Source organism: Lupinus angustifolius, unplaced genomic scaffold (genome assembly GCF_001865875.1).
Source record: "Lupinus angustifolius cultivar Tanjil unplaced genomic scaffold, LupAngTanjil_v1.0 Scaffold_28_38, whole genome shotgun sequence".
NCBI classification, from domain to species: Eukaryota; Viridiplantae; Streptophyta; class Magnoliopsida; order Fabales; family Fabaceae; genus Lupinus; species Lupinus angustifolius.
The window spans coordinates 4,091-28,533 of NW_017720535.1; the positions used below are offsets into that span (position 1 = coordinate 4,091).

The window sequence follows — 24,443 nt, forward strand, 5'->3', positions numbered from 1 at the left end:
AGCGTAAGAAGAAAAATATGCAGACATCATTAATCAAATAACACGTACAATATATTGGGGTAGGGGCAAACAACTACCCTTTTATTTATTTTTTGAATCATCTCATTTCTAATGGCCACCATATATAGTCTAACTGAACAGAAAAAATTCAATACGCAAAGAAATAAAAATTAAATCAAACACAGTGGAGGACTTGATGTATCAAAATAAAATCACGATGCTAAGCTCGTCAGCCCAAACTTTTCCATTTTTTTTTGTAAAGAGAAGCAGTTGGATCTCAAATAATCCCTTTCCCAAATATTTGAAATAAAGGTTTTCAGTGTGTTCAAGCAGAGATTACACCCCAGATTTCTAAGGCTTAACAAGAAAATACAACCTCAAATTGATGGTTTCATAATTAAAAACAAAAGAATCATGAGGATTATTACAAACAGGTTAACCAACTTACTTCCTGCTTGGCTCCAAATTCATTTCCTGAAGGTTCAGCAACAGATCATCTGAATTCAGATAAACCTTGTTTGCTGCATTCGAAATAGTATGTGCAATCTCTCTTGCAGCTTCAATCTTCCTCAATGTGATAAAAGCGGCATTGTTCGCAATTGCTTGCCCAATCAGTTGGGCACTCTTTGCCTCTCCCTGTTGATCAAAAAGGTAACAAAGGTCAGGGGGGATTTAATATTTAGGAAGAAAACATGCTTTGATATGCAAAACTGTAAATAGCAAACTATATATGCTACTTAATCCAAAGACCCGCACTAAACTTCACAGGCAAATTTATGAACAAGGTTATCCTTATAAACTGACCAATAAAATCACCATATTTTCCATGTGTACACAGGTTGGATAGCAGAACAGGGCCTAGTTAGAATGATGACACTATCGCCTAACCCAGTAAATAATCGTTTTTCTACATTGAAAAAAAAATAAAAAATACAGCAACTTTATTGAGCACAAAAGCAGTAACTGCATCGAAAAATTATTAACTTCTTACCTGTGCTCTAATTACAGCACTTCTCTTGTCTTGCTCAGCTTTTTCCACAACAAATTTTGCCCTCTCAGCTTCCTGGGCAGCCACCTGCTTGGCTTCAATTGCAGCAGTGAACTCCCTGCCAAAGGTCAGTGTTGTGATGGACACATCATCAAGGGCAATATTGAAGTTAGCTGCCCTCTCAGTCAGAACCTTCCGGATTTCCCTACTAACAGCCTACACAAATGACAAGGTAAATGAAAACATAATTCCATGTAGCAGAACTGAATTTTTCAACAAGACTAAGATTACAGTTCATGACACGCAAAAAATTAGGAGGAATGTGAATTAAAAAAAAAGTAATAATCCTTCCCTAGTTCAGACGTCAATAAATCTCATTATTTTGTTTTGATAAAATAATGAAATTGGTCGTGGGTACTGATAAATTAATAATCCAAGCAAAATATTTTCAAGGATAGGTCATTTTGTATTTACCCATTGTGCTTCCAATAACAAGCATAGAAACAAGTTAATTAACATTTTTAAACTTCAACATAGAAATGCATCTTAGCAATTTGTGATCTTGTTCAAATAGCTATTTTAGGCAGACAAGCTTTCCTGCTTACCTCTCGCTGAGTAATAAGCTGGCTGGCATTGTACTGGGCGACCACAGCTTTCAAAGTTTCATGGATAATTGAAGGTAAAACCCTTTCATTATAATTCTCGCCGAGGCTACGATAAATAGTAGGTAATTGGCTAGGCAAGGGACGAGTAAGGACTCGAAGCCCAATTTTCACCTGTATATAAAGAATATGCAATTTAAAAGAAAGGTTAAAATTGTACGTTTTTTAATCATCACAATGTGAAATGTTCTGAAATTAGTAATCTCAAAGCTAAACATATTTTCCACTTATATTTTATCATAATAAAAGAATTTCCACCTAGAAGGCTAGAGCATAATAGCATATTAATAAAAACTTCAAGCACTCGAGTCACAGAATTCAGAAAAGTTAAAAGATGCACATAGCAACCCAGTAAAGTAGGAGAAGGACATAATCCAAATAGTTAGGACAGTATATGTGATGTCTTCATCCCTTAGAAACAGAGGATAAACTCGACAAGACAAATTGGAGCTTGATATAAAGGATATCAAAGAAGCATTTTCCATAATATATTCAGATGCCAAAGCCACTCACAAGATGTTTAACCGCTTCAGAAAGATATCATTTGAAAAAAGCCACTCACTAGATGTCAACACGTTAAAAGATAGTTGAAGGAACCATATTCAACCATCAGAAAAGTAATAATAATTAATACGAAATCTGAATGCAATCTGTTTCAAGTTCATGGTAATCATGTGGATGGTGAAACATAATGGGGAAAATCTCAGAATTGAAAATATTATTCTGTTAGCTATGTGTGGTCGAGTATGAACGAAGAACATAATACAAGGATATAGAATGATGTCCAAATAAACATACCACTAAAAGGAGGGACAGAAAAGTAGAAAGTCTTTTTGTCAATCAGGAGAAAAGCAATAAAAGTAAAGAAATCCAATTTCATTTCTTTTTGTGAATCTTGACAACACCCATGTCTAAACGAAAAGTATTTACCACTTGGAGATCAAGACTCTATTACATACTCTCAACTAGTATTAAATCTGTATCATTGATGGTAATGTTTCATATTCATTGTAGTCATGTCAACGGTGAAACATAAAGGAAAAATCTCAGGATTGAGAATATTATTTTATGAAGTGTGGTCCTTTAAGAACAAAGCATGTAGTAGAAGGAGGCCTAATGATGTCCACATAAACATCCTACCAAAAGGGGGCAAAAAAAGAAAGTCCTTTTGTCATTTGAGAGAAAGGAAATAAAATAGAGTGGCTCTATGTAAGAGGCTCTCACCCAATTGGGGGAAGGGGGAGGGGGTCCGGGAGAGTTAACGAACCTTACCCTAGCAAGCGAAGAGACTGTTTCCGGGATTTGAACTCACGGCCTCTAGGTCGCAAGGCAAGCAACATTGCCGTTACGCCAAGGCTCTTGACAACACCCAAGATTAAGCGAAATGTATTTACCATCTAAGGATCACAACTCCCTGACTTACTCTCAAATATAGTATTTAATATGTTTCATAGATGCTAATCAGAAAAGTAATATAAGTTAATATGAATCTGCCTTTTACAATCAGAATACAATCTGTTTCACATTCATGGTAATCATAACATTTGTGAAATATAATGGAAAATGAAGCACTTAATAGAAGGATATACAATGATGTTCACATAAACATACTACCAGGAAGAAGGACGGCAAAAAAGAAACTGTTTACGTCAATGGAGATAAGAACAATAAATGTAAAGAAATTCAATTCATTCCTTATAGTGAATTTTGTCAAGGACGAGTCTAAGTGAAATGTACTTACCATCTGGAGATCACGACTCCCTGATGTACTCTCAACAAGATGGGGTCGTGCACGCACATCATAGATAACCGGCCTCTCAAACCATGGAATTACAAAGTGAGTCCCTTCAGGATAGACCTGCATATAAATCAATCACAGTATCAAATTTATAGCCAACAACAGAACTAAACTTAAAGTGCCAAAATGGGGAATTTAAACCATGACCAAGCTTATAACAAATAAAGTAAGAAGTTAACACTTCTTTCAAAAGGCACGCAACAGTCATATTTCGATAACAACCAGTTTAAAACAATCATATGCTAAACAATGACCTTGTCTTTAACACCGATAATTCGGTTAAAAACAATAGCACGGTGTCCTCCTTCAACATTGTAGAGACTATTTGCAGCAGCATACAATCCAATTCCACCAACAATACCTAGCTTCAAGAGTGCCGAAGCTGCACCGCCACCAGGAACATTTGGAACTTTCACGTTTCTAAAATTCATATTCTCCTAACCCCCTGCAAATGGCGTAAAAAACAGTTACAATTGCATGAAATTTCTCAGAATCAAAAGCAAAAAGCACAGGTTAATCCGAAAACAAAGATATTAAAAAATTTGGGGGAAATGTTAAACGCAGTGAATTAGTGGAAAACCTCGCTGATTGAGAAAGGACACAAGCTGAATCGTATTGCGAATCTTTAAGAAAATTTCAGGAACAAGCAGAAAATGAGGGAATGGAAATAGAGGAATTTGTACCTTGGAAATTGCGATCACGCCGATTGGAATGGTTTGTGTGGTTTAAGCAGCTATTGAGTAGGGTTTAAACTTTTCCAACAAGACGAGAAAAGAAAGGTTCTGGGAGAGAGAGAGTTGGGTTGGGTTTTGATATCTGTTATGGGCCCAATATGCTAGGTGTGAATTGAAAAAAAAAACATTATTCACAAATCACAATTGAGGATAATATTTTGATGAATGTAAATATGTATATATAATTATTATATTATGCACAATTCATTTGGAATAATTTTTTTTGAAGAGTTAATATTAATTTTTTTGAAAAGTCAATTTAGATTAAATATAAACATTGAGTAATGTGCAAACATCTTTTTTTTTAATTTATAAATATTAAACTCAATATCATAAAATATATAAATATGAAATTAAAACTAAAAATTTAGTATACAATCTGCCCTCATACAAACAATGGGTTGAGGGTGCATACCCGTACCGATATCAGCATTACCCATCAACTTGAGACACATTATGGATGTCCCATCAAAATGAATGTCCCAAAATTCATCCCTTTTCCCATTGTAATCCACTCCATCGAAGTGTGAAATGAATTATGGATCCTGACATATTTGTTTGCCTAATGTATAATGGCTTCTAAGTAAAGAAAATTAGTCTGCTAGTGCTATTCATCTAACTATTAACTAACATTCCGTGTCTTCATTTCAATACGAAACATGCTTAACAAAATCCGACCAACCTGGACACGTTCCCAGGAAGACAACCTACGTTTACTCCAAACTCTGTTCAACGTTACCAATCTCCAAACTCCATCGAACCCAAATTCTGAAACTTTAACCACACATTCTCACTCCCATTTCCTCATAACGAAAATAACTCGGTTCCTTCATTCCCATTCACACTCTGATATACCACAACCTGTTTTCATTCAAAACTTGCTCAAATTCCGAAGAGACAAGCCCGTTGACCAGGTTGAGCGAGCTCTCGACCTCTGCGGCTTCGACCTAAATGATGATCTTGTCCTCGCCGTTCTCCACCGACACCGTACTGATTGGAAACCTGCTTACATGTTCTTCAATTGGGTATCTAGAATGGGGCCCACACGAAATGGGTATACGCCCAGTTCGGTTGTTTATAACGAAATCATTGATATTCTTGGGAAGATGAAGCGCTTTGAGGAGGTAGACCAAGTGTTCGATGAAATGGCGAAGAGAGAAGGACTCATCAATGAGGCTGTATTTGACACTTTGCTGCATAGGTATGCGGGGGCGCATAAGGTTGATGAAGCAATTGGGTTGTTTTACAGGAGGAAAGAGTTTGGTTTGGAGGTTGATTTGGAAGCGTTTAGAACGCTCTTGATGTGGTTGTGTAGGTATAAGCATGTGGAAGATGCAGAAACTTTGTTTCATAATAAGGCGAATGAGTTGAAGCTTGACCTTGATATAAAGACATGGAATGTGATTCTCAATGGTTGGTGTGTTCTTGGGAATGTGCATGAGGCAAGGAGGGTTTGGAAAGACATAGTGGCATCGAGATGCAGGCGTGATCTTTTTACCTATGGAATTTTCATCAAGGCGTTGACCAATAAGGGGAAGTTAGGCACTGCACTGAGGTTGTTTCGCGGCATGTGGGATGGAGGTTGCAAGCCGGATGTTGTGATATGCAACTGCATCATTGATGCTCTTTGTTTCAAGAAGAGGATTCCTGAAGCGTTGGAAGTTTTCCATGAAATGAACGAGCGAGGTTGTCAACCAAATGTGGCTACTTACAATTCGTTGATCAAGTACATGTGTAAGATTCAAAGAATGAAGAAGGTCTATGAACTTGTAAACGAAATGGAATTGAAAAAGGGGAGTTGTTTGCCTAATACTATTACTTACAGTTATTTGCTTGGGTCCTTGAAGGAGCCAGGAGAAGTTCCTGGGGTTTTGGCGAGGATGGAGAGAAATGGATGCAGCATGAATGATGATGTTTACAACTTGGTTTTGAGGTTGTACATGGAATGGGATGATCAGGACGGAGTAAGGAAAACGTGGGAAGAAATGGAAAGGAACGGATGTGGACCAGACCGACGATCATATACAATCGTGGTTCATGGGCACTGTGAAAAAGGTAGAGTAAAAGATGCTTCACGCTATTTCAGGGTGATGATATCAAAGGGAATTACTCCAGAGCCTCGGACTGAGAAACTAGTAAGTTCCATGAACATCCAGTTAAAGGAGAGAACAGGAAAAGAAGGAATCGAAGGGGAGACAAGTAGCCTTTGAGGCCTTTGAAATTTGGTTATTGCTCCAAGTGGAAGAGAGTTAGGCAATGTTTCCTATAACTCACTAGCTCAGCTTGGCAGCTTGAGTTTTATTTTAACTACATGTGATTAATTTGGAATTTTGTAGATTTTGGATGAGATTTATAGATTATGAGGCTTAAGAATGAAAAGAAGTCATGCTTTTAAAAACGGCAACCTCCAATGTATAACATTTTTATGTTAATATGATCTTTATGTTAAGGGAGGGGAAAAAGCATGATAAGCATCAACATGGGCATAACCATTGTACTTTTTCTTTATCAGCATTTGTCGCAAGCGCAAACAAACTCAGTGGATTAATGGTGATATTAAGAAAAGATTGTCGAACTTGAGCAGGGTCTTCAAGTCCATTTGGACTTGTTTATAATGTAGCATAGTTTTGTCCTGTAGATGTGTTCTGTTTCATTATGTATTTTTTGGTGGAATTGAATATTATGGAAGTCACCCGTCAGTTTTAAGTGCATTTTAGCAACTCCGATGCTATTTCTCTTTCGGTACACTCATATGACAAATCAAGGTATGTCATGCACTTATACATGGTGAACCATATATGTTGAATTGAAATAGGTAAGAAGCATCAGTGATTTACCCACAGTTACTTGTTTTCTACTTCATGTATGGTGTTTTTCTAATGGTTTATATGGCATAATTCTTCTTGTACACCCCGTTAAGTTCTGCATATTTGTTGTCAATTAAGAATATACACATTATTGCATGCAAGTTTTGCCTGAGCCATTATCCACTAACATGACAGAAATGTTTTGCTAATTAGCATTCATTTGTATATCCCTTTTAAATGTCCGGGCATATTCTATTTTTTGGTAGGTGGCTTTGAGGAATATAAGACATGTATTAAAAGCTCATGAAAAACTTGAGGTTTAAATCCTTGAATTACTAGTCTTTCTTCACTGCTGTGCGTATCTATGATTTGACTTGAAAGTTTGAGTTCGTCTTAATGAATTCCAAACGAAAATGTGATTATCAAACTTTGAATATATCTGAAAATATAAATTACTTCAACAAAAATATGCTATTTTGTTGCTTCTTTTAACTCAAAATGAGTTATCAATGATGTTTAAATGTTGTAATGCAAGGTAAATTACATTAGTTAAATACAAAGAATAAGGTACATACATATCAAACCAACACAGTTCCTTTTGCCTGCAGATAAAAGACAGAAGGACAAATGAAGTGAAAGAGAAATGAAAAGAGAAAAAGAAAAAGAAAATGCAACCCAAATATCTCTCATCATCTCTTGGTCATTAAGAGAGAGCTCCCATGCAAATTAACCCAAGCCCAAGAACCATTCCCAAACCCACATGCATCCTAGCTCCATCATTCTTGCTATCTGCAGGTGATTTAGCTGAATCTGCCTTGGTCGCAGGGCTTGGGATTTCAGGGGTAGTTTTTGATGATTTGGGAGATGGTGCTGATTTTGGAGACTTGGCTCCAAATAGTTCCAATGGCAACAACACCTTGTCCACTTGGTAAACTGCCAAAGGGAACTGTTGCCTCAATGCATTGTTGATAGGAGTTACCACCACACCAGTAGACACATTCACTTGGTTTCCTTGGCCAGTGAAGTTAAGCCCCCAAGAACCTTCACTTTCAGAGGCTTGTGTTCTCACAGGGTTGCTCACTGTTAAGAGGTCAGATAGGGTGTAGTACTTGGGTGTTACGTGATATAGAATGAGCTTCACTTTCTGGTCATCTGTGAGTTCATTGATGGCTCCGGACTTGAGGTTCTGGAAGGCATTGTCTGTGAAAGCGAAGACCGTAAAGCCCTCGGTGGTGGAGTTGAGTTGGCTTTGGATTTGGGTGATTTGTTGTGTCTCCTCGAGGAGGCGGATGAAGGTGGTGTATTGGCCACCTTTTTCAAGGATTGCGGTGAGGTTGACCGGGCCAGAGGGAGCAGGGGCCGGAGCCGATTGGGCTCGAGTTTGAGTAGTGAGGAGGAAGAGGAAGGGAGTGAGGGTGAGAAGGATGAGTGCAGGATTGTTTGAGGCCATGTTGGTGAATGAGTGAGGGTGGAAGTGCGAGAGGTGATTGTTAGATGGTTATATAGTATTGTGGTGTGTGGAGAAGTGAAGTGGTGGCTTTATTTGATAAGAAGTTTGGTTGAGACTTTGTTGGCATGAGCTGGCTCAAGCTTTCCACAATATAAATTATAAATTTCATTAGGGTACGTTTGTAAATTGAGTTTTAGAGAGCAAGAAACGAAAGAAAAGACTTTATATGAAATATACTTATAAGATATTTATAAAACTTTTCATTTCCCTTCAAAACTCAACTCTCAAATAGACTCTTAGTGACAAACGAACCAAAAAATACGAGAGATGAATGATATGATAGGAATAGAAATGTGAAGAATATAACAGCAAAAAGATTAGTCTTCTAGGAAAAAAATAAACCAAGAAAATGAAGTGGGTTTAAATTGAATTTTGGCCGTTTGCTATAAGAAACTAATTTTAATATTAGCTGCAACTTGCAATGATAGGAAAATGTTGTATTTATACTCTTCTAAATGATTACCAGAGATCAAGTCACACTATATACAACACTTAATTAACTTTCCAGTAAGTTGTAAATGTGTCACAAGTTGTAAATGTGTCACAACACTATATTTGGTCACAAGTTGCTATCTTTTCACTTCATTAGATAACTTCCTCACATAAATAAATACGGAGCATGTGGCATATATCACTTTTGTTTGTTTTGTTTATCTAATATGTTTGTCATCCATATGTATATTTGACTAAAGGACTAAATTAATATTTCATTATCATTATGCCATAGGACCATTGAAGAAAAAAAAATACAATAGATCAATGTACAAGTTGAGGGTTTGGACAAAAAAGAGGTGTAAAATAGTAGTTGGCAGCCTGGCATATGTAAGCATAACATGTGGGAGAACATTGTCAAATAATCAAGTTTATGATACGCTGTTTTGCATTATGTATGTTCTGTAATATCATAGTGTATCATTGTAGCAGTCGATTAAAGTCATTAAACTACATTGAAACATGTAAATGGAGCCTACATCACTTGCATTAGTAATTAATGTAAAGATTTATATACACACAATATATCATCCACTAATCATTTGTATTAGTTATTTTGACAAGTTAATGATGATTAATCATGAATCGTGGATGATATATTGACAATGGAAAAAATATTATTTTTCTCATTATCTTAAGCTACTTCTTTGTTAACATTTTATGACAAAAATATGTATGTATCGAAAATGTAAAAGTTTTATGTGTTATCAATCAATTATTCATCATTCATTTTCAATTATCACTGACTCTTCAAGAAACTTAATACAAATGAATAATAGATGATGTATTGAGTATGTATAAATCTTTACATTAACAATACATAGATATTATATTCTATAACAATTCAGGTTTCATTAATGAAGTCCTCAACAACAACCAATTCAAAGTGGTATGATCGTTAAATGTTAAATTCTCATTGTCGATGATGAAGCACATGCTGTCTTTTAACAATGTTGTTTAATGTATCATGAGCAAAAAAAATTGTGGAGGCCATTAACACAGCCTATTAAATTGTAGCAAATCATAAAGGAGTAATTTATCTTATTTTTATTCTCTCATTTACTTCTTATGGGGGCATAGATATTTAATCAAATTATGCAAGAGCAAGTAATTGATTATTCAGTTGTTGATGTAGGCATCACATTCTTAGGGGCATTAGCTTGTGTCATATGGGTCTCTCTTGTCTACATAATAAAAAAAGTGTGTAGAATAAAACATTATATATTATATATATATATATAGGGGAATAAAAGTTTAGTTTGGTTCGGTTTTTTGAACAATTTAATGACTAAATCAAATATATAGACCTAATTTGGTTTATATCAATTAATCACAAATTTTATTGCAGAAATCGAAGTCCTCGTGAATTGTTCGGTTCCATAATTTTCCTATTTTTTTATATTTTGCATCAATTGAAAGTTGTAAATGCATTACAATAGATATTGATTATCCATAAAAGAAAAATATTATGATTATTATCATGAAAAAAATATAAATCATAAATAAATGAGTAAAAAAATTGAAAGTCATAATTACTTTTAATGACATATACAACAATTGTATATTTTAGAAAGAAAAAACAAACGACTAATCTATCCACAATAGTAACATTTAAATATTAACAACATATATAAAAATACAATTCACAATTAGTAACATATATAATAATTTAGCAAGTAGTAACATATATAATAATATCCTATATAACATTACAAAATTCATAATTAATAACATATATATCAATACATGCACATAACAATTTATGATATATGTTAGTTTTAAATCTGGTAGCACAAAAGTTGGAAGATGTATTCTAAATTATCAAGACACTGAGAAAGTAGCACATAGATATAACAATTCAATAAGTAGAGACATATATGACACTAACATAATAACAACTTACTAATGTATGTAACGAGTGACGGGTCTAGGACCCTGAGATAAGGTGTGCAACATATGTTAAAAATTAAAACAATAAATATCATCAATTATAAAAATATTAATGTTAAAATAACAAAATTTAAATATATTTAATGAAATAAATTACATATTTCATAATTAATTTCTCTGTGATTTCACATTTTGAAATCGTTGAATAATCAATTCATTGTTAATGTTGTTGAGCATTATTCACTAAACATAAGTCATAGACAATCATGCATCCACTCATATTTCATTTGACTACACAACATATTTTTTACAATTTTTATAGTCGAAGGAACTTTTTTCTACAATTTTATTGCTAGCTTCAAATGAATATAAAATAATAGCTAAATAACGTGTCTTCCACTTTAATTTCAACCAACTTATCTTAAAGATTATCGATTCCTTTCAAATAAGCAAATTCAAAACTTTTATGCATATCAATGATGTAAGTCCAAATTGATTATTAAATATCACCAAATGTGTTGGGGAAAAATCACAAGCATAAAACTTTGGAATTCAATCGATATATCAAAATTAGGCAAGAAATCGGTTTAAACTCACACAAGTCATACAAAGAAAGAGTTTGGTATTTATCTCGGAGAAATGATCATGAACTTCTTTAAGTTGCATATACATAATATTATAAAATAATTCAAGACAATAATAATTATTTTGTTTTTCACGAAGCATGTCATTTACAAAAAAAAAAATAGACTTATAGAGTTATAAATAAAAGTGTAATATCTATACAATAATAATTATTGTCGATGTAAAAATTTATATATGACCATTGTGTCATCCATAATTTACTTACCTTAATTTTTCAAAGAGTCGATAATGATATGGATGCTAAATAATATATGAATCGTGTATATAACTCATTTTGTATCATTTCATACACTTTTCTTTATAAATAATATACATATTTCTTTTCAAAAAATCGAGGCATACCCTGCAATCTATATAGCACTGTCAATGTATATAATACTAAAATTCACACAAAATTGATAGTTTAAGCTACAAAATTGGTTGAATAATTTAAACAATAATACAATATTATTCCGTAGCATATATTTCTTTAACATGAAGTTTGATACCAAATATTCCTAGAACTGAACCGAACATAAATGGTTCCTTAAAAGAAACTTAATTGTGAAACCGAATTGAACCACATTTTGTCATTTGGTTCAATTTAGTTTCACTGATATATATATATATATAAACTTAAATTACCATAAATACCTCTAATTTTAAGTGAAGGGTAACTATGAATAATATAAGAGTAAGGATTAACGAATACAAAAATAATGTGGTAAAATATTTTTATCATTCTATATATAATGAAATAACATGTTTGTTATTGAAAATAAAAGGAAAAATAAGAACTTTTCTTATGAGTACTAGAGAAGATCCTTGTTCACAATATTAGGGTTTTAATCTTCCTCCCCTTCCTCCAAGTGTTGAGTGGATTTGTCGCCCATCCCTGCAGTAAAATTTCCCATTTCTCATGGTCTTCACTGTTGAATGACTAGATTAATCAGGGACCCGTCTAAACAATTAAAAGTGCATTAGTCAATTAAAATTATTCATGAATACATATCATGAATGTGTTTGAAATAATGGATCCCAAACTACATAATAATTGCTCTTGGAGTTGTCCTCAATGGATCCCCAAATACATGATGAAATTGCTATCCATCATCACAAAAGCATGAGTCATTGCAATGATGAGTTGAGCTGGTGGCAAAAAAATGAGCCCAAAATTCAACCTTCTAAATGGGTCTTGGGCTCATCTTAAAATAAGCCTTATATCAAGCCCACTCTGTTCATATCTGTAATTCCTACTCAAGTAGCAAATCAAAATTTGGCAACCACAACTCAATCTCCTTCCTATGTTTCTATCTCTCGTTTAAGCCATTTTTTTTTCAATCCTTGAAGAAGCTTAACAAATAATCAAGATCCCACTTTTCCATCCCTCTACTTTTCCCTCCATTCTGAAAACTAGTAATTTCGGTGAATGGCAAAAAAATATACCTCTATTAACTTCAACCACATCTATGACAAAACCGGAACCAACAATAACACAAATTCTAACACCAACAACAACAACACTTCAAGGAACCCATCCCTCTCTTCTTCTTCTTTCTCTTCACCTTCTTATTCTGCTGTCTCTTCACAAAACAAACATGGTAAGATCCTCGTTCTAACCCGACCCACACCCAAACCCGTTACCCCTCATATTCACCCGCCGTTAACATCACCTTCACCGTCACAGACCCAACAACATGCTAATCAGATCAAACAAGACCCAGATCGAACCCGGTCTGAAGCGGGACCTGATGCGATCTCGCTTCGTCCATTGGGCCGAACCGGAACACCAACCGGGTCGTTGATTCCGACCCATGTTGTGAATAATGAAAAGGACAAGGACTTGCCGTTGATTTCTCCGAAACCGGATAAGTTCGTGCCGCCACATCTTCGGCCTGGTTATGTGCGGCGGGAGGAGGGTCCTGGGCCTGAAATGGTTCGGCCCAGGAGGCAGGGTGCTGTTGGGTCTCCGGTTCGGTATGGGGAAGGGGGGAGGCCTAAATCGGGTGGGCATGATAGGATGAAGAGAAATGGTGGCTCAGATGTTGGGATATTGGGTCGCCCCGGATCTAGTGGAAGTCGACCAAATTCTAGTGGATGGTATGTTTTCTCCAAAATTAATATATTTATGGATTTGAATTGTGAATTGTTTGGATTCGTTTATTTTATGTCCAAAGCGGCCTAAAATAAAATGCATTATTTCAGCTGGTATATTTTCCAAACATGCATGTCATTAAGATTTGTGATTATTTTTGGTTGTCCTTTTATGAATTTTAATGCAACGTGATTGTGATAGGTTGCACCGACACATGTGGCAATAAGCAATCTTAAATCATAAATTCAATTTTTTTGGTTGAAGAAAGTATAAATCGTTATTCATAAGATAAGTACTCCATTGAAGTATAAATCATTCATTATTCATAAGATAAGTACTCCATTGAAGTATAAATCATAACTGCAAACCAATTGGTCGGTGCGCTAAGGTTGCGAATTGAGTTTTGGAGGGGAAGAAAAAGAAAGGAAAGACTTTAGAACCATAACAATAGTGTATTTCGTGGCTATGAAGCTTTTCATTTCCATTCTCCCCCCTCTAGAACTCAAGGGCTAGTTTGCGAGTTGGTTTTTAGAGGGGAAATAAGAGAAAGGACTTAGTCATCTCACAAATGTATTTCATAGGTCCGAGCCTCCGAAGTTTTTCCCTTCCTCTGTTGCCTTCCAACCAGGCAACCACCAAGTAAACCAACTCACTAACAACCGTAATAAATGTTACATATTCGATTTTATGGGTTAAAAATAGGAACCATGAGAGCTTTGTTTTATTAATGACTCTTCTCGGCTTGACTTGGATTAATACGAGTCCATAGTGATCTGTGGATACCAAGGATATTATGATTAGCTAGAGTTGAGCTGCAACTTCCAATGTTAAGGAGTAATGTTGAATAAATGTCTGTTAATCCCATTGACTATTTTTGGTAGCAATAAATTGCACTTTCCATGTTTGCTATTGCTTTTCTTTGGTTATTCAGAAATAGTAAAAGAAAAGGGGCCTTCCAAATTCTTAACTTGTTTTTTTAATTAAAATAAAGCAGAGCAGGAGGATGACTTTCTTTGGCTATGAATTTAGGGACTAAATTAATTTAGTTATATTGTATATGTTGAGGAGATCAGAGTCAAATTTCTTCAGAAGAAGAATACATAAATCATACTGTGGTTCTTGGAGAATAATCTGCATAGAAAACCCAACCTTTTGTCCTTGATGTTTTTCAGTTTCTTCATGTTCAGGATAGATGAGGTAACTCGAGGGTTATAGGGATAGTGAAACTAGGTTAGCCTGAAGAAAAGCTATCCTTAAAGAATAAAGCAGATGACTGGATGCATCTTCTAAAAAAATATTGTCAATTTGCCATTTTCAACTTGTCATTTCTCTGTATACCCAATATGTGCATGAAATTACTTTTTTCCTCGTAAATTTTTGCCAGTTATCGTAAAATAAAAGTGATTATACTTGGCATGTGCATGACTGTGAAAAAATGTCTCTTTACATGTACAGAATGATTATGATTTTGACTTCTTTCCTGGGGGATGAAGATCTATGCATTTTGCTAAAGAGATGAGTTCTCTATGCCAATACACTGCATGATGCATCCTTTATCACTCTGGAACTGGCATCAATTTTCATATGATGGCATCTGAAAATCATAGAACAGGAAACCTGACCAACCAAGGTGACAGCTTTTCAACACCTAACATCCGAATTTGTAATGAAATTTTTTGTTACTGTTTTAAATCTTTAGTTCTTCTGTTAGTGTTTGCCACTCTTTTACGATGTGCCAATAGAGTGTAGAATCAACATATATGTATTTGTATTCCCAGCTAAACTGTTTTTCATTCTTCTGAAGTTGTTTGGAAGGTGATCTAATCATTTTTACTTTCAGTTGTATTTGGCTTGTCACAATTTGTCTGTTATTACTTCTGCCAAGTCTTGTTCATTTGTTAGACACTGGCTTGGCCTTTTCAGTGCCTAGAATTGTTTTAACAATATTCAACTCAGTTTCTAAATTGTTCCATTGTCTGCCATTTTGATTACCATTTTTAATCTTTGTCAACTAAGGTACTTGATGTAACTAGTTAACATCTCGATTGCTTTCAAGTTTCATCTGGTTTTGATGTAATTGAATTACTTTATGCTCTAAAGTCATTTATAAATTCTTCAGCAGCAATGATTCTTTTTCAATAAATAAAAAAATATATTAACAAGAGCACATGGGAAGCAATGTTTTGATTAACAAGTACTGCTATGTGGAGGGTTTATGGTGGTGGCCGATTAGAGCAGAGTCATGTTGGGTTGTTGTTGGGCTGGATGGCGATGGTTCCGAGTTTTGGGGATGGAGATGGAAGGAGTTGTGGGGAGAGGAGAGTGGTGGTGAACTGGTGATGGTGACGAATGGCAATGGTTGTGGCCATTGGTGAAATGCTTGTTGTTGCTAACAACATCTGAAAATAACCGAGGAAGAATTTAATGGCGGGGTGGTGGTGAGTGGCTGATATTGGTGGTGATGGCAAATAAGGGTGGTTCGGGTGGTTAGTAACATGAAATTCATGAATACTTAATTGATATTTTTTGTAGTAGTGTAGGATATATTGAAACTATGTTGGTAACTACAACTAAAAATGGGGATTCATCTCACCTTAAGGAGTCAAGTACACATTTTTGGATTAAGTATATACTTACCAAATTCCTATTTTCCCTTAATTCTTATCACCCTTATTGGCAAAAAAGCAAAATGTCTAGTTAAAACCTTTCTTTTACCTTCAAAATTTCAAACTACGAGCAGCATCCACTCTCTTTAACCACTGAGACATTATCTCCACAGCCAACATTAATTTTCTGCCCCTTGGCCAATGCTGAAGGATCCTCCCTAACATCAAGAGCCTTCCTACTAACAACATGGTATATCTGAGTGAGCACTTCTGTGAATGCATTGTTCACATTCAAGGACTCAAGTGCTGAGGTTTCTATAAAATAAGTATTCTCCCTCTCGGCCAATGTTGCGGCTTCATCGGTTGCCACAGCACGCAATCGGCGAAGATCTGCCTTGTTTCCAACTAGCATGATTACAGTGTTTGCATCTGTGTGATACCTTAGCTCGTTCAACCATCTCTCTACGTTTTCAAATGTTATGTGTTTGCTAACATCGTACACAAGCAATGCACCAGCAGCTCCTCGATAATAAGCACTTGTGATTGCACGATACCTGTGGTGAATAACAAAAATGAGACTGGTAAATATAAAACTTTGGAGTGAGTATAATGTATCATGTTTTGATAGGTGTTATGTACTCATTTTCTAGATGAAAAATACAATGCAAGTTTATAAGCACGCATAGACTAGAAGAACAGCTATGTTGTGAATATGATAATTGGAACTTTGTACATGCTTATTTTCTATTCTCTCTCCCATGAACGGAGATTAGTTGTCTCATATCATGTCTCATACGCTATTTCGTGTCAATGATAATGAAACAAAAATAATAATGAATGTTTAATTTTTTTAATTGATATAACATATATTCATTGATGTGAGACAACATATGAGACATGATTTGAGATATATGATTTCTATTCCTTTCCCTTACCACCCCATATTCTCATTGGCAAGTGAAACTGAACAGAAGCTTTTATTAAATTACAAGTTTCATAGTTGTAACATTTACCAACACTTCACATGGAGCTAACCATGCACTTCTTTAAGTTCTGATCAAATTGGAACTAATATGGGGTCAACTGTTCTAGAGCTCTGGCTCAATTCATTTCAAAGGAGTGTATGGATAATATAAAACAAGCAAGAAGTTATATAGTCAACCTCACCTTTTCTCTTCTACCATCTAATATTAAAATACTTCAACATCCTTTCTATTTATTACCTTGATCTTCACATATGGACAATGATCTATTGTCCCAAACTCTGTCCCAGACCAATCATATTATGCCACGTCAGTTAAAAAAATTAAATAATCATAATTTTGTCAATTTTACTTTATTGTAATTGGTCAGAAACGTGGTTGAGAACATGGTGGGGATAGCAGATTCTTATCCCTTCAGATACATACCCACTTCTATTTTTAAAAAATCTACACAGGTCTCCCTTATATTTCAAAAAATATGCTACACATAAACCCTGTTGAGTGCAACAAGATAAGAGTAAAATTGACTAATATAACAGGTAGTTATCAACTAAAATGTGTTTGAAATGATAAACATATTCGACAATTTTATTAAACTTTTTAAGCATTTTTTATTAATAAATTTTTAAGCATTTATTCTATGAGAAAGATTTGTGTGGAGACGTATATACGTGGAGATAACCAATAAAATTTTGACTAATCATTAAAAATTTAATCATAAATAATAACACAAAAAACATAAATATATTTATCTTTTAAATGTGATACATCACAAGTTTTTATTTTATTTTATTACATTGTTGCTTTTTTACTTTTCTTAAATTAAGACCTCACCAAAAACTTCATGGCAGGATTATCAGAACTAATTTCTTTTGTCAATATTCGTTGTAGAGATAAGTTTTTCAACAGAAAGTTTTCTTTTATCTTAAGTTTTTCAACAGAAGCAGATATATCATATATATGATGTTGCTAACCCATCCATTGGTGATTAAGTTGTTCTTCCAAAAGTAGACGAATTATACTAATTAAGTAGAAGAGGCAAAACACAAAATCGTATTGAAATCACGTAATCCTACTAACAAAACCATGATAAAAAAACAGCATTATTTGTATAATTTATTTGGACAATAGCTCGTGATACCTGCTGATAATTTTTAGGGTAAGTTGCACTAAGCCTCCTTTAGTTTTACTGAAATAACACTCTAGCCCATTTTATATAGCAAAAATAACACCCCATTCCATTTCACTAATAGAAGAGTTAGATTATTCCAACAAAATATTCTTTATATTAACTATGTTAACTTGCTGAAATGAAGAAAAAAAACTAAAATCAACTTTACCCACTTGAAACCAAAGAAATATGATCTGAAAACCATAGCTAAGGAGAAAGAAAAAAAAGTGTAAACCTAGGTTTTCTAAATAATATGAAATTTTTAGCCAAAAACATTGTCCTTATTGACCCACTCTCCATTATATTTATTCAAACACAATATATTTTTTCTTTAGTGGAATATTCAGAACAAAATAAAGATGAGAATCCTTTATTGTACAAGATCCATAAAGTTCTCATCAATGATCAATTAGGTTTCGGGAACAAATTCCACTTGGAACAAAGTTATTCAAATGAGTAGCTGAAATCACATTTCCACATAATTAACGTTAAACTGAACCCTCACATGGGTGCATTTCCCACTTTCAAATGAGCCATAAGAAAACCATGGATTTATAGAAAAGAGAATAAACAACTTGAGTTATAGAGGAGAAAGAAACCACCTTTCTTGACCGGCAGTGTCCCATATTTGAGCCTTGATAACCTTGTCATCAATTTGAATAGTGCGGGTGGCGAACTCAACGCCAATGGTGGACCTTGTTTCCGAGCTGAACTCATTTCTGGTGAATCGAGACAAGAGGTTGGATTTGCCTACACCAGAGTCTCCAACCAACACCACCTTGAACAAGTAGTCATAGTCCTCACCCATTTAATGAATCAACCTATGGATTTTAGTTTTGGGAGTGTTACTAAAATTCAATGAAACTCAATGGTTGGTTTTGAAAGTGTTTTTATCAGGCTTTCAGTTTCTGAGCTTAAAGGTAGTAAGATTAAAATAAGGTACATGGCGTATAAGGGGAAGGAAACTAGGCGTCTGTTGGCGGGTGCTAAAGATGGAGAAGCATTCAAAGTTTATACCTCATGTCAAGGTAGAGATCATGGTGTCTCATTCTCTATATCATACCATAATACCATAATGCTATTTTTCTTTTTAAAATTTTTCTTTTATCCACATCACAATATATAATTAATATGAGACAAAAAATGAGACATAACTAAGAATAATTGTCCACTCTCTTGTATAATTCCTTTCAACTTTGCATCAATTTAATCATAATTGATATAGAAAAGAGTACTCATATGGATTCTTATAAAATTAAACAATAAAATTAATATATTAAATATTGATGTTTTTATTTAATTTTATTACACTGGAGGCAATCCTGTCCGAGCCGGGCATATCCACAGGTAAGTGGTGCTAATTCTCTCAACGGACATTTTTTTCATCCACAAGACTTGAACCCGGGTTCTTGCTTAAGGGGAATCAAGCATGTACCACTTGAACCAACGCCCGTTGGTTATTGATGTTGTAATATGTGTAGAAACTTTATATAACAATTAATATATTTTAAATAATAAAATTAATACATTAAAGGTGATTTACTTATTTCTTTTACTTTTCTCCCGGTGAAGATCAAGGGCCACATTCCTAAAATTATTAATAAAATAAAGATTAGAGGGCATAGAGAATTTTAAAAAAATAAAAAAAGGGTAAGCCTCCTAAATGGTTGATTTGTCTTTTCTTTTTCCTAAGTTGTGTATGCCAATAAAGAAGATATTTTTATGCCAACTCAGGTTAGTTTAATCACTCAAGTGGTTTGAACTTTAATTATCCTCTTCATTTGTACTATAAGCTCATATTTGTAACATTTGCCAACCAAAAATACTCAACAAGGGATATTTTCATGGAGTTTGTTGTCGGTTTGATCAAGATCTAACGGGTTACTTAGGCATGTTAGTAGGATGAGATCATGTGTTCCTATTTTCATATTTAGTATCTCAAGTCAATCAAAAAGCTTCATTATTTTAAAAGAAAATTTACAAAAACAAAAATTAATATTTTAATATTATTTTATGAAGTTTGAGTGGTTTGGGATATGAGGACATGGAGGTTATGAGAGATGATCTTTGTCCATCTTAATAATGGTAGGGACATGTTCTCGAAGGTGTTTCATTTCTTATATCGGATCAATTAGAATGTTGTTTTTTAATTTTTTCTTTTATTCATATAGTAATATATCATTAGCTTGAAATAGAGAATTAGACACAAAGCATGGGACAACAAATGTGTACCCCAACTTTGTTACTTTTGGCCAAAAATGTTTTAACAACAAGGAACAAAATCATTCCATTCTAACGTACGGACAAACTAAGGTTGTCAATTAATCCTTCCTTACAAACTTAGTGGGCAATATGGTTGCTTTGCGAAAAATTATTGTGTATATGATTGACTTTCCTAATTGTCGTTTGTGAAGTCTTTCACTCCTAAATGATGGCTGACAATGGAAGAATGTGACATGTACATAAACACTACTTTATCCATTAATAAATCCCATCTTTTAAAAATTCATCTTGCTAAAATTCAATCTACGCGCCAGGTAGGGGTCGAACCTACGACTTTCTGCTTAGGAAACAGACGCTCTATCCACTGAGCTACAGGCGCTAATATGTTAAGGTTGAGTAGTGATCTCTATCAATAGTTTACTCTAAAGGCCTGATCCTTGGAGAAATTTCAGAGAATCCTTATCCAAATGTTTCTTAATTCAACTGTATTGTTTAATGTCACTGCTAAGATAGTATATTACTACATAGCTAGGGTCCAATTAAGAAATCCTTTGTTTTGCAACTAAATTCTAACACTTCAAAGGTGCAATCTATATAACACACTGGTATATTTTTTTCGTCCGGGATTTAAGACATCACAAGCGTTTGTCATAAATCATGGTGTCATTGTAGTGTATGTGAGTTCATAATCAACAATGTTTCTAGCTGCATAACCTTTGAATCCCCTTTAATGATTAGAATCATGGAAGGAATCTTAATCATTACAAAGAGAACATCTATAAGGGTTTGTTTGCAACTTGAGTTTTGGAGGAGAAGTAAGATAAAAGAAAGACTCTAAAGCCATAAAATACACTTGTGGGATGATTCTGAAGCCACATAAAATACGTGAGATGACTCTAAAATGACTCTGAAGCCTTTCCTTTCAATTCATTCCGCTCCAAAACCGAACTCGCAAATAAACCCTACTAAAAATCGCAAACAAACCCTAATAAAAATTAAAGAAGATGTAGAGCAACATAAAAGTGATGACTAATGATATTATACTTCTCTTACAACAAAAATTATCTTGAATTGAGTACACTCTTGTATCCAGCAGAGACATTGGAATATCATTTAGACTCCACCAACAAAAAAAGTGAAGAGTTTGAAGTACATATGTTCAAAAAATCGCATGGGAATGTGCAATCAAATATAGAAAGAAAAAAAATCTTATGAAGAAAGATTCAAATGTTACAGGATGAGAATCAATCATAAACACCAATTAGAGGAAAAAGCATGATCTGGACTTCTTTCGCTTTTTCTTTGGCTTTGGTGGCTGCAAAACAACCTTGATTGCAGCATCAAACACAGCCTTCACATTCTGAAATTTTGCAACAAAGACTAAAGATTAAGCTGAGGCAGAATGATATTTAGTTCGGTGTTATAATCTAAAGTGGCTAATCTTGTATTTTTAATTGGAACTACTTCACTATTACAATCTCTTTAGCAGCTTAATTTCTGTAAAGGACTCTTCTACTGCAACTGGATTTAGACAAATATAAAAGCTTGTTTGGCTATACCATTAATTCAAATTGTTGATTGCATCACGTGATGGGCACAATAGTATGGTTGCATTAATCGTTGCAACCGCATCAAACCGAATTATGATGTGACATTGAATCACAATGATACGGTCACATCGGGTAGCAATGGAACTATATCTGGGCTACATCAGATTCAAAAATATATTTTTAATAACAAAATAGTTGATCCTACCACAGACACAATCCACGGCCATAATAACCAAATCCAGGGCTATACTATACTATAAGCAATACAATTAAAAATATCCGAACCTGTTGAGTCTTTGAGCTGCACTCTAGGTATAGAGCAGCACCAATTGCCTTCTTCAGTTCTTCTCCCTGCCAAGATTTTATAGGACTTAAGTATATATGAAAACAAAATATAACAAAAAAAATTATGCCTTCAACAAGAAAACAACATTTGTTAGAAAGTGAATTTGGGCCTTGCCTGTGCAGTAGTGATAGGTGTGGCTTGAGGATGATCAATCAAATACTGTCTGTCTTCGCGCAAATCTGAGACAATTATAATGAAGATTCCATAACTATTGAAGGCACTGCAGATAAATTTGTATCTTAAGTGAATCAAAATTTCAACTAGATTAGTGTTTTAGCTTATACCAAGTTTGGTTCCCACAAGTACTATTGGCACAGTTGGGGCATAATGTCTCAGTTCAGAAATCCACTGCATAAAATTGACCCATTATCAAAAATCTATTGGATGGAACTATAGACTATATCATAGATTAATATAAGATGTTATGTTATTTTTATAATATATAATGTAAATATAGGATATCATCAAAACCTTTTTAGAGATATTTTCATAGCTGGCTCTGCTGAGGAGGGAAAATGCCAGCAAGAATACATCTGCACCTCTATAGCTCAAAGGCCTAAGCCTGTTATAATCCTCCTGTCCTGATTTCATTCAGATACAATAAATGATTGAAGTATGGATTATGGAATAATAATATAATCGTAGCTTTGAGTAATAGCAATAGCAGACCCTAGCTAGTGAGATAAATGTTTGTTTGTTGTAACTCTGAGCAAGTAAGGAGTTAAATTTCAAGATTATCCGGTTCGAGTGACAGAAGCCTTATTTTCACTACTATGCTAATTACGATACAACTTCTGGGTGGATCAGTGGATGCCTCAAAGAATAGCATAGAAACTTGTATAGAAAATACTCACCAGCAGTGTCCCATAATCCTAGGTTAACTATGCTGCCATCAACCACCACATTTGCACTGAAGTTGTCAAAAACTGTAGGCACATAATCCTGTGATTTTACCCAGTGAGAAAAAAGTGATTTTTTTAAGCCAAACACAACATAAATGTACAAGTTCAATAAATTTAAACACCATTTGTTGTCACATACCGTGGGGAATGTGTTGCTGGTATAAGAAATGAGCATACAAGTTTTTCCAACAGCTCCATCTCCAACAGTAACACACTTAATGAATCTTGCTGTGCTCATTTTGAATCTCCTTAGCTAATTTCCACAACTCAAAGTAAATCTTTCTCTACCTTTTTATTGCTTCCATCACCTCAAGCCTTTATATTTCTTTAACTTGAAAATTTGGAACTAAAAGTAGACCAATGGAAAGAAAAAGTAATAATAATGTTTAAAAAGAAGGCCACAAGGGTGTCAAATTGAATTTTGAATAGAAATGGAGGGGGTGAGAGTAGCATTTAATAAGTTAAGTCCTTATATCACCAACTTTAGTGTCTCTTTTAACTTGATCATTATTGCATTTGGCTTTCTGTTTCTTTAAGGGGAAGGACAGAGTTTTTGATCAACAAAGGAGTTGTTTGGTGCTGTAGTGGTGTTAGTTGGTTAAGTATTGTACAAGGGAGAGAAAGTGAATAATGAGTATTTAGAATATCAACATTGCTTTGGTAATGGTTTCTCATGAAATAATGTTTCAAATGAGAATATTTAATTACATAAGGGGGAAAATAAAATTTTATGGTAAAAGTTGGAAGGTTAGACATTACTATCCGTTTTAAATCTGGATTTCAATTACTAAAAATGTTGATCAAGTGGTATAAAATCTCATTAGATTCTTAGAACGATCAAAAAATCAAAAGTTTGATTCATATGAATAACATTTGTTGGGAGAGACAATCACGTACTCCGAAAGGAATTGGAATACAATTTTTAACATAAAAAAAATCAGGATTACAATTACAATTATGATTATAATTATATTATATTTATCATAATTATAGAAAAATATTGTCCGAGAAATCATTATTGAAACTCCTGAAGTAATAATATTTGCAGTCACTATGCATGAA

The 24,443-nt window shown here is 34.1% G+C and overlaps 6 protein-coding genes and 1 non-coding gene across 9 annotated transcripts; 2 read left to right on the forward strand and 5 right to left on the reverse strand.

The window, feature by feature from the left end:
• Positions 1-221: 221 nt before the first annotated feature.
• Positions 222-16,326, reverse strand: LOC109338527 (prohibitin-1, mitochondrial). 3 transcript variants are annotated; one of them, XM_019575791.1, is made up of 6 exons: positions 16,316-16,326; positions 3,703-3,893; positions 3,392-3,508; positions 1,594-1,764; positions 992-1,204; positions 222-636 (listed from the first exon to the last, which is right to left on the reverse strand). In XM_019575791.1, the coding sequence occupies exons 2-6, from the start codon at positions 3,877-3,879 to the stop codon at positions 445-447; spliced, it is 870 nt and encodes a 289-aa protein (XP_019431336.1). In that variant the 5' UTR covers positions 3,880-3,893; positions 16,316-16,326; the 3' UTR covers positions 222-444. The 3 variants fall into 3 exon arrangements, with proteins under 3 accessions (XP_019431336.1, XP_019431335.1, XP_019431334.1); XM_019575790.1 differs by lacking the exon at positions 16,316-16,326 and adding an exon at positions 7,364-7,376; XM_019575789.1 differs by lacking the exon at positions 16,316-16,326 and adding an exon at positions 4,131-4,214 and having other exon boundaries at positions 3,703-3,894.
• LOC109338526 (putative pentatricopeptide repeat-containing protein At3g15200) lies at positions 4,655-6,635 on the forward strand. The gene has a single exon (XM_019575788.1). It carries the CDS (start codon positions 4,842-4,844, stop codon positions 6,390-6,392), a length of 1,551 nt encoding a protein of 516 aa, XP_019431333.1. The 5' UTR covers positions 4,655-4,841; the 3' UTR covers positions 6,393-6,635.
• LOC109338528 (fasciclin-like arabinogalactan protein 13) lies at positions 7,514-8,572 on the reverse strand. The gene has a single exon (XM_019575792.1). The coding sequence runs from the start codon at positions 8,437-8,439 to the stop codon at positions 7,693-7,695; it is 747 nt and encodes a 248-aa protein (XP_019431337.1). The 5' UTR covers positions 8,440-8,572; the 3' UTR covers positions 7,514-7,692.
• LOC109338529 (serine/threonine-protein kinase phg2-like) lies at positions 12,764-15,572 on the forward strand. Its single transcript, XM_019575793.1, has 2 exons — positions 12,764-13,605; positions 15,056-15,572. Coding segments are annotated over exons 1-2 (672 nt in total). The 5' UTR covers positions 12,764-12,934; the 3' UTR covers positions 15,057-15,572.
• LOC109338530 (ras-related protein RABA1f-like) lies at positions 16,319-19,245 on the reverse strand. Its single transcript, XM_019575794.1, has 2 exons — positions 18,963-19,245; positions 16,319-16,760 (listed from the first exon to the last, which is right to left on the reverse strand). The coding sequence occupies exons 1-2, from the start codon at positions 19,166-19,168 to the stop codon at positions 16,331-16,333; spliced, it is 636 nt and encodes a 211-aa protein (XP_019431339.1). The 5' UTR covers positions 19,169-19,245; the 3' UTR covers positions 16,319-16,330.
• Positions 19,246-20,889: 1,644 nt separating this feature from the next.
• TRNAR-CCU lies at positions 20,890-20,962 on the reverse strand. The gene has a single exon. It is a non-coding gene; the product is annotated as a tRNA-Arg (tRNA).
• A 628-nt stretch (positions 20,963-21,590) lies between these two features.
• LOC109338531 (rac-like GTP-binding protein RAC2) lies at positions 21,591-23,941 on the reverse strand. The gene is made up of 7 exons (XM_019575796.1): positions 23,521-23,941; positions 23,334-23,421; positions 22,951-23,060; positions 22,764-22,827; positions 22,594-22,658; positions 22,419-22,484; positions 21,591-21,943 (listed from the first exon to the last, which is right to left on the reverse strand). Exons 1-7 carry the CDS (start codon positions 23,617-23,619, stop codon positions 21,845-21,847), a joined length of 591 nt encoding a protein of 196 aa, XP_019431341.1. The 5' UTR covers positions 23,620-23,941; the 3' UTR covers positions 21,591-21,844.
• Between the last annotated feature and the right edge of the window lie 502 nt (positions 23,942-24,443).